Consider the following 9,792-nt stretch of genomic DNA (forward strand, 5'->3'; position numbering starts at 1 on the left):
ATGTAAAAATCTATCCGAGGCAGAGGAGCAATACCAATCTGATCCTGACTATCCAGAGGAAGCATTCTGGGTTTCCTCACAGTCTAAAAGAAGAGTAGAATTTGACTTTTCTGGGACTGGATAATTATGGAAGAAGAAAAGCGAGAAAAAAATAATTCCGTTATCTAAATATTGTCTCCTTAATTCTCTCATTCATTTCCTTAATTTATGGTCAGAAAAAAACAAAGATGGAGCTACTTTGTGACAGTGAACAAAAACGTTTGGAGGCATCAGGTTGTGGTTTTGTAACCCAAGAATAAAGTACAAACTATTATGCATGTTGACAGTAGCATCATTTTGTGTTTCCGTTTTGCTGCTAGTAGTATAGCCTCATTATGCAATGTCAATGAGTATAAGAATTAATATTCAAACTTCATATTAGCCACTTCATTATTAGCATTAAACCTTTGCATGGCCCTGACCTATCCAATCAAAATAAACATTTACTGCTGTCACGTCTGCTAAAATCATCGGTCAAAATGTCCAGCCACAATTACCAGAAACTTGCTAGTGCAAAAATAGTTTGGTTGAGATGCAGCTTCCTAAGAGACATTCATTCAAATATTATTCTGAGTGTATCGTGTGTGTATATTTGAGCCTGCATGGAGTTGAGAAAATCCACTATAAATTCAAGCTTGTGCACTCAATACTTGTTTCTGAAAATTATTGAAGTTGTGTCATCAGTTAACGCTGAAATTGTTCTTTGAATAACCCAGAGGTTCCCAAAGTGTGGGGCGCGCCCCCTAGAGGGGGCGCAGTGCCATTGCAAGGGGAGCGCGGGAAGCCGTAGGATGGTTAAAAAAAAAAATCATGAACGCTCGTTTTTTACCTTAGAACGGCCAACTCTCTGTTATTCCTCTGTCAATTTGATACAGTAGGGGCTTCTGCACTTCCCATATCTGTGTCATCTGTAACTTTTATCAGCAGTTAAAGCTGTTTAATCCGTTGTTAACATGTCATAACCTGTTTTTCCGAGCCGCCTTTAAACGCAACATGAGCGCTACGACGCTCGCGCTGGGTTTACACCTGTGCGGCAGTGAAGGAAACCTGCTGCTGCTGAGCGGAGCTACACAGGTGTGTTAGAATCACACCTGTGTAAAGTACCTGGTTTGCTGCTGGCAAACCAGCTGCCAAAGAACGCAAAGAACTTTTCTTAGTTTCCCCCCCAAACTAACCGACTTACTGAGTTGAGTTAAAGCTGTTGGATGCAGGTAATGACTAGCTTATATCAATACATCACCTTAAAGCTTAACAAGTAGCCTGTAGGCTACCGATGTTGTTGTCTGCATACATTCATTTTGCCCCCAAAAGAAGTCGATTTTAGCAGCTGGAGAGGCAACATGTGCTGCTCCCACAGGAATCAGCAGAGACCAAAGGAAGGATTAAAGCAGGATGAACATTTTTACATAACTCGCAGTGAACACTTTTATTGTTTTCTTGTTAATTGTGTGTAAGTTGGGATTTCTTAACCACAAAAGCTCTACCAACTGAAGCTTTTTTTGTGAGAATAACATATTGGTTTTACTCTTGCTAAAATTCCTATTGGATTAGCACTGTTGTGTTGAAGTTAAATGCTGTATTTCATCATGTTTACAAGAATAATTGATTAAATTTCATGAAAACAATAGAGAGAAAAACGATCAATGTGTTTTCCATGTGATTTATTTACATCTCTGAACAGAAAAACGTACAGGGATCCAGTACCATGGGAGAAAAAAAGAAATATACACAGAATAAGCATTAAACTGTCGATAAATAGAAGACGGTAAAACAGAATAAATACAAACTTGGAATGTGTCGAGCTTTTCCACTGAGGTAGAAGCTGTATTTACAATCATTACATCTGTCCTGCTGCTGCTGGTTCACCTGCATCCCTGACAGCATGAAAACATTAAGTCACTTTTGCATCAAAAAAACAAACATCGGTCTAACAAACTACATAGTTATGACCAGTTTTAAGGCACCTGGAAAGTAGCAATAGCTGGTTCTTCACTAAAAGGGATGATTAATGTGTTAAAGCTTATCCTGGTTAAATCAAGGTACCAGTTTCTATCTCCTCTGTTATGAAATTCTTCGGTCGGTGACTTTGATAAAGTGCTCAATAGTAAACTGTGGTCACTTAGTATTAAATGAAAAATATACCTCGATTTCAGTGTGTAACTCCTGTCAGAAGTATTATTAAAGTACCTTTACTTTTTTCTAAGAATAAAAGACATCAGCAAAACATAAAACACACCCGGCAGCAGTGCTTGGAGGAGTTACGACAGAGCTGACAGAACAGGACAATTTATCTCGGCTTATTTTGGTAAAGCAAACAGCATCTAAGCGCTGACGTCCATTTTTCTCTCTTTTTGAGTCCGTCGTAGGAGGGTTGCCCTGACAATATGTCATACGGGTGTTAGCACGGTAAGTCACAGACTTATTTTAGTACAAGTTCTCCTCAGCAAGGCCATCTGCAGGGAGACAAACGGTACAGAGAGTGGAAATTAGTTCTGTATATACATAGCTGATATTTACCCTCTTACAGATCTATTTTTTTTGCTTTTTTGTCGCACCTAGATGTTTCATATCATCTGACTTTTAATATCAGACATTGGTAAACATCACATGATAATTTTGTTTATTATGATAAAATCTAAATCAGAGAGACTTTATGTTAAAAAGCATTGTTTTGGTTCAGTTTCACTTCTGGACCTATACAATCAAGAAGTAATTTAATTGACAATATAATACAGGCCTGGAGTGGAAAATGTTACAGAAATTTTTTATAAGGCTTTACAAGAGCCGAAAATGAAGAAAACATGGAATAGTGGCGAACCAGGAATTGTTGTCAGTCAAAATTATTTCTAGAATGCTTTAATGAGTTCAGTGGAAACAATTTATTTGCATTTAAAAAAAAAAGTTTTTTAATGACTTATCGTGGGAATAAACTTATTCGTGCTTGATTTTAAATGTGTTTCTTATTTAATGGTAACACAGCAGTTGCACAATTGTGTTTTTTTTTTTTCTTTTTTGACATTAGTGGAATATTGACAAAGTTTTGCCCACATTTGTAATTGAAACACAGCTACCAATTCTCAATACAGAGAAATTAAAAATTTCTCCACAGTCATTTCTTTTTTGGTTTAAGAGGCAGCAATATTTCCATGTACAGTCAGGTTGTTTTGGATACATAATTTAAATTGTCACCTCAAAACGGTAATTTGAAAAATCTATTTGAATTGACAAAATGAAAATCTGTAAGGGGGTAAATATTTTTCTTCACAGCAACAATATTGTATGCTTTAGGAAAGTTTACCTTGCTGGAGGCTCCTCTGCATGTAGTGGTTGAGTTGATGCAACCCAGTGTTTCTGCCTTGGTTTCCCAGCTGCACATTGAAGGGATATAAGGTGAAGCTGCCTGTGCTGACCGGCTCCCCTGAAACGAGGCCCTGCTGGTAGCTGCAGGAAACAACGTCAGGACTGGACGGACTACTTTTCCTCGAGACCACGTTCAGGTCTTTGAGGATGCTGTCCAGCGTGCAGTCATCATAGACCTGCTCCTGCTTTGGGAGAGGGGCTGAAGGAAGAGGGGAGCCTTGGAGCCAGTCAGCGTTGGCTGCCAGCGCCGTGTTTTGTAGAGGATTCAGGCTGCGGTGTAGGTTGAAGCTGCTGGCAAGAGAGGAGATCTGCTGGGCCAGGATGCTGATGGCCGCCTGCTCCCTCTCGTCATAGAGGTTCGGCTCTGCCTCTACCGGAGACTGGGTGGGAGTCAGAATGCTGGAATGCATGAGAAGTTCTTGTTGGGGCACCTGATGAAGCTGAACCAGACTGCCCCCTTGTGGATCGTCCAGAAGGTTGAAGTCATCCGGATGCAGGGACGCGCTCTCCCCTTGGCTCTCGCATCTTTCTGACACAAAGAAACAGTCTGGAACCAATCGAGCGTCGGCCGGACAAGCCTGGAAATCATAGTTTGGAGATGAAGATGAGGATGAGGAGGAGTGCGGGGAGCTGCCGGTGAACAGGTCAAAGTCTCTGTGTTCAAAGACTTGGTCAGCGGCTGTGAGTAAAGAGTCAGCAGGTGAATGGCGACAGGCGAGTCTCGTGTCCTGGTAGGAGTAGTAAGAGGGAGAGGCGTCAGGAGAGGTTGGCAGCTGATCTTCACATGCATGAACATCCATCAGGAGGTCAGAGTTCAGCTCCTCCGGCTGCAGAGTGGAGCTGGATGACGCCGGGCTGTAGGGAGGGGTGAACAGGGCGGGGCTCTCACCCAGGGAAACAGGAGAGCCGTTACCCTGGGAGGACGGGCAAAACGCACAGTAAATGTCTTCCTCAGATTCCCTTCTTGTTCTGGTTCCAAGCTCCTCACTCTGGCTGCCACACATCCTCCGCCTTTTAAAACATTTAGCGCTGATGCTCCGACTCTGAGGCACCTCCGGAGCAAAGTAGAGGTAATTTGGCACAGACGGCGGCTTGAAGGCGGCGCTGCTGATTTTCTTCTGCAGAAATTTGGCCTCGGTTTCGCTGTGAGATTAAAAAAGATGTGTTAAGAGACTTTTAAAAGTGAAACGCTGTCAGGTCGGGGTTGCCTGAGAGCCTCATCACACCTGATGATGTAGTTAGTGCAGCTGATGCTCTGGCACTCTGGGTCCTTGTTAGCTCTGATATAGATCCAGGTCCATGACAGATCTGTGCTCTGGAGCCTCAGGATCATCTCCACCTGGAAGCCCTCTTCTGCCTGCACTGGAGAAAAAAGGCAATTATGCTTATTATAAAGGATAGAAACAAGTTATTCACCAATAAAAACCTGGCTGCTAGCTTTAAAAATATAAAAAAATACTTACTTAAACTTTTATGAGAAGTTGCAGCCAGTGGCAGATCTTCAGGATGCAAGAGGCTGTACCATGATCGGTTGATCATTTCCTCCCTTGAATACCCCAAATAGTATAAAACACTAAGAAAATAAAAATAAATAACAATCAGAAACCACAGACAGCGATCCTGGCCTAAGGATATGAAAACGCAACAGGAAAATGTGATATAAATCCACTGTTTTCCCCAAAAATGACCTACAAATGGCTTTTTCACTGCAGTTATTTATGTTTATGGATCTATAAAAATCGATTCATAAACAACTCCATGTATACCTCTGTAAACAATGCAATGCTGCGTGACTTCAACATTAGGAGACGAAAACCATATGTATAATCTGACTGTGGTCGGGTTTACTTAGCTCCCTGACCATGTGAGAAAAAATTATATTTCAGCAAAACAATCAGAATAACGCATAAAGACTTCCTGTGTGAACATAGCCTAAGCTGTGGGGTTTGCGTTCACCTGTCTGAGAGCTGAGTGAAGCCCATGTCCAGCCTGTGAGTGCTGCTGAAGCTGTGGCAGAAGTGAGAGTCGGCGCCGGTCAGGCGATTCACCGTGGGGGTGCAAAGGGCCACAAACAAAGGCTGGATGGTGGGGGCGGCTGCAGACGAGGGCTGAGGGAAAAACTGGAAGTTTCCTCTGACCAGCATGGAGCAGCAGCTTCCAAACTGGAGCTTAAAGGCCTTGGAGGCCAGCATGCAACACACGAAGCTCCTCTCTGAGAAAGATAAAGCAAAATGGAAATTTAGTCTTCATGGATGCTGAAACTTTACAACCACAACAAAAACACCCACACTTTACTTCTTTAGGTTGACCGGAGTTTCTGGGAACTTCCAATTAATAATCTATGAATTTCTGTTGCTTATAAATAAGACATTAAACAGAGGCCCATATTAGCCACAAGGCAGAACCAGAACTGGCATTTATCTTTTTGGGGTTGCAGGAAAGGTGAAGAAAATCTCCAATGCTCACTGCAGCACAGAGTGCAATCTTCAGGTCTCCATAACAACCATTAGACACTACCTACATGCCAGGCAGAAAAAAAAGCATTTTCTGCTCAACAAATCTCTGTACTGAGATTTAATCTGGAACTTTGTTTCCATCAGAGGGGACTTGAGATTAAGCAGAAAAACACTCCAGGTGGGATGCTGTGTGCCTGTCTCTCTTCCAAATTCCCTGGGAAACTTATTGGAGTTTTATTTGAAATCTTGTCAAATAAGAAAATCTGGTGAAGTTATAAACTGAAATTGGTCATTTTTGGGTCTTCTGGCTCTACAGCTACACGTCTTTTACTTCTAAATGGAATATTTTTCCACATACAATCATAGAAAGCACTTCTCTGGTAAGATTTTTATCATTTCTGTTGTGCATCTGGAGTATCTAAAACCAGCTTTATTTCAAAATGTGCAGCCAAATCCAGATTACTTTAAACTGACTGCAGATTATTTAACAACACCTATTATTTCCCAACTGCTGAGTTGGTTTAAAATATTTTTTTCTTTTAATTGCATATTTTATTTGTGTAAAATAAACGTGTGATCCTTCTTTTAGAATTGCTGCAATACAATACTGTATTCGTCTTCATCAGGGTTCCTAATAAATGTGGACAGTACAGTCTGATTGCTGAAGAATTTGGTTTACTTTTAAGCTTAAAACTATAAATAAAGGAATTTATTGTTACCTGAAAATAAGTTGCTTTCCGTGTCGAGGTTGGAGCGAATAACATCCACATCAGATCGTTCCACTAAGTCATAGATTGTGTCTCCTTGTAGAACATCTACCTGGAAAAGCAACACAGGGTTACATTAACAGATCAAAGTCTATTAAGAAGCAAAACGACTAAACGTGAGGCTTCAACGCTCACCATGGACAGACCGAGGTATTCAGCCACATTTTCCGACACGTAAACCAGTCTGCCTTGAGCCGTGGTGACGAGGATGAATCCGTGCAGAGCGTCCAGGAAGGCCTCGTACTGCAGAGCGCTCCGGGACCGTTCCCCAGCCGGGAGCCCTGCAGGATGAAAGGACGAGTTCAGCCTTTGTTTCACCGCCTCTGTCTCTGCAGATTGTCACAGCTGCCATGTTCTTGATGTTGTTCACATGACACTTTTAAGCTGAGCTTCATAATCCTCTCTGTAATGCAGAATGCATCTAAATTCGGTGTTGAAAAAAATATGCAGTAAGAGTAGCACTACATCATTTTGAATCAAGTAAAAGTAAAAAGTGAAAACTTATTTGGTTGCTAAAGTATTGAGAAACTGATTTAAAAATAAATAAATAAATCAATAATTTAATATTTTAAAAATTACATCATCAGATGGACCAAAATGTTAGACATGTGGAATTTTTTGGTCAGGCCAAAATAAATGAAAAATAATAAATATAAAATAACAGAATTACAAAATAACATCCAGCAAAATAAATCTTTTTACAAATTAATTTTTCATTAAGAAGTTATTAAACTTGATCAAAAACTGCAGTTGTGTGTCTGGTGACTTTTGTTGTTGTTGTTAAAACAAGCTTGTTTTTCATTCAGTGAAGTTACTCATTCACATAGAGTATCAACACTCAATATACTCACTCGAGAAAAAGCAAAAAGTACAGCGTAGTAGAAATACTCATAAAAGCAATTCCCCACTGCCCCCCAGTTACTCAAGTAAAGAGTAAATTTAACTTACGATAAGTTTGCAGAACTCACCCTGGAAGAGGACAGATTTGCGGATGTAGGTGCAGATGGCGGCCATGGAGTGAAGGTACGACAGGCGCTCCTGGTCCTCCTGGCTGATGGGGAGCAGAGAGCGCATATTCCTGATTTCATGGTTGATGTGGTCTCTCCGGGCTTTGGAGGCTCCTTTGGTGGACCTGTGGGAGACCATGATTGCTGGTGTGAGAGCTGTGACCCAAAACTCTACAAAATTCTCAAAAAAGCTAATCTGGTTTCATTCTGTTCACTTCAAAACAAAACACAGATTTGGCCTCGTCTGAGCTAAAGCCCACTTTGAATATGAAGAGTTCCTATGGAAACGGCTGACAGGAGAGGCTGAGTAGAGCGATGAGGGCTCTTCGTGCACTTAGTCTGCATGATCAGAGTCTGTCTGGGTCCATCCTCACAGAGCCTTGGGTTTTTATAGCTGCCGGGGCTCCGGGCGTGGGCGTCACGCACACAGGAAAGGAGGGGCGGCCGGGCTCCTCATTCTCCCTTCATTGCCTTATAAAGTGGGCGCCCTTGGAGCGGGAGCACCCCACGTCACACCACACAGAAAGTGCCACAAAAGGAGAGTGAGATCACTTTGTATCCAAGCATGATCAGATATTAATATTAAATTCAGTCAAGACGTGTTTATAAATAGGGCTCAGGAATTAAAAAAAGGGGGGGGATAAATTATTGGATGAGTTTTGAGAGCATCACCGAGGCTGAAGCACATTTTTCTCCACCTTGTGTCTCAACAGCCTATAAAATGTCATAACAATAAAATGCATTAATCCCAACCAGCAAACATACAGGAAAACTGGGAAGGTGTGCAAATGGAAATTTAAGTTACTCCAATTATTTCACTTCTTTTTTTTTTTTTCTCTTTCATTTACCAGAAACCAGCTCAGACTGTGCAGAAGCCCTTCAAACCAAAATAAGAATTAAATGCACCTGGCTCACAAACAGGACGGCATCTGATTATAAAGAGACAATTTTCAATATGAGGAAAAGTCACAGAATTGCAAGACATCGGTCAAAAAAAAGAGAGAATAATTACTCAGTTGCTAGACGACAAGAAGTAATTGGATTGAAGTTGGGTTTTTACAAACCACTCAATAAAAACTGTCAGTTTTGATTAAGTGACTACTTTAATTGTTCTTTATTGAGATTTGGTACGAAGAAACAGCAAAATGAATTTATTAATAATTTAGCATAAAATGTATTATGTAGTTTTCAAAAGCGTTTTTAAAAAAAAACAAAATTGAAAAGTGTGGCCTGCATATAATCAATCCCCTTTTCTTTGATACTACTAAATAAAACACAATTTAACACAGTTGACACTTGGAGCACTGTTAGGTTAAAAGACCGACTGACAGGTAAACACATTAATCAGAGAAGGCCCATGGTAACTCTGGAGGTGCAACAGAGACCCACAGCTCAGGTGGAAAAAAATCTGTTGACAACTACTACTTGTTTGCTTCATAAATCTTTTTGTAGGAGTGGCAAGAAGAAAGCCGCTGTTGGAAGAAAAACAGAAGAAACCCTGCTCATATTGCCACAAAACGTGCAGGGAGATGCAGCAAACGGGTGGAAGAAGAGAACTGAACCAGCAATACAACATACTGTGGGGATGAAGTTGAAATATAACTATATTTGTGATTGTAACACAAAAATATGTGATAAAAGCCACCGTTTGGTTAAATGATTCAGTTCCAGTAAGCTAAGAAAGAATCAACTACCACAACATTCAATTAACCTGTAATGTAACCTGTACCACCAGAGGCACACGCACCCCCGTTTGAGCACCGATCAGAGAAGAAGAACTGACCTGAACCTCCTGCAGGCGGAGCGGCGCTGGTCTCCGGGCGGATGGTGGGATGTGCACGGAGAGCTGACGGGACTTTTGCAGGCGTCGCACCAAAGAGCCATTGTGGCGATTAAGACCTGAGAGTGCAGCGCATCCAAGATGTTTCCTCGTCCTTGGAAAGGAAAGCCTTAACTTTTCATGCGGATGAAGGCAGACAGCTGTTTGAGCCTCTTCGCATCTCAAGCCTCCGCGGTCTCTGGGTGATGAGTGCCAGCCACTTGCTGCCGCCCCTCCTTTTATAGCCCCCCTCAAACCAAACCCGACACCTCTCAGAGAAAACTCCGCGGGATAATCTCACTTGTTGTGACGCGATGACAGCCGACCGAAGCCAGTTATATTTA

At 41.5% G+C, this 9,792-nt stretch overlaps 1 protein-coding gene across 2 annotated transcripts; it reads right to left on the reverse strand.

Moving 5' to 3' along the window:
- Positions 1-1,683: 1,683 nt before the first annotated feature.
- Positions 1,684-9,792, reverse strand: npas4l (neuronal PAS domain protein 4 like). Of its 2 annotated transcripts, none has more exons than XM_015057354.1 (9): positions 9,413-9,792; positions 7,591-7,754; positions 6,758-6,903; positions 6,575-6,674; positions 5,356-5,611; positions 4,863-4,972; positions 4,626-4,761; positions 3,338-4,542; positions 1,684-2,492 (listed from the first exon to the last, which is right to left on the reverse strand). In XM_015057354.1, exons 1-9 carry the CDS (start codon positions 9,511-9,513, stop codon positions 2,464-2,466), a joined length of 2,247 nt encoding a protein of 748 aa, XP_014912840.1. In that variant the 5' UTR covers positions 9,514-9,792; the 3' UTR covers positions 1,684-2,463. The 2 variants fall into 2 exon arrangements, with proteins under 2 accessions (XP_014912840.1, XP_014912841.1); XM_015057355.1 differs by lacking the exon at positions 9,413-9,792 and adding an exon at positions 7,890-8,087.

The sequence above is a fragment of the Poecilia latipinna genome, unplaced genomic scaffold, assembly GCF_001443285.1.
Source record: "Poecilia latipinna isolate Pla-1442-1.1 unplaced genomic scaffold, P_latipinna-1.0 Scaffold1455, whole genome shotgun sequence".
In the NCBI taxonomy this organism is placed as follows: Eukaryota; Metazoa; Chordata; class Actinopteri; order Cyprinodontiformes; family Poeciliidae; genus Poecilia; species Poecilia latipinna.

Coding starts and splice junctions, on each gene's coding strand:
- npas4l (XM_015057354.1), bottom strand. CDS start 9,513: ATGGCTCTTTGGTGCGACGCCTGCAAAAGTCCCGTCAGCTCTCCGTGC. Junction 6,675..6,757: donor AATACCTCGGTCTGTCCATG/GTGAGCGTTGAA, acceptor TTGCTTTTCCAG/GTAGATGTTCTACAAGGAGA. Junction 4,973..5,355: donor TTCACTCAGCTCTCAGACAG/GTGAACGCAAAC, acceptor TTATTTTCTTAG/TGTTTTATACTATTTGGGGT.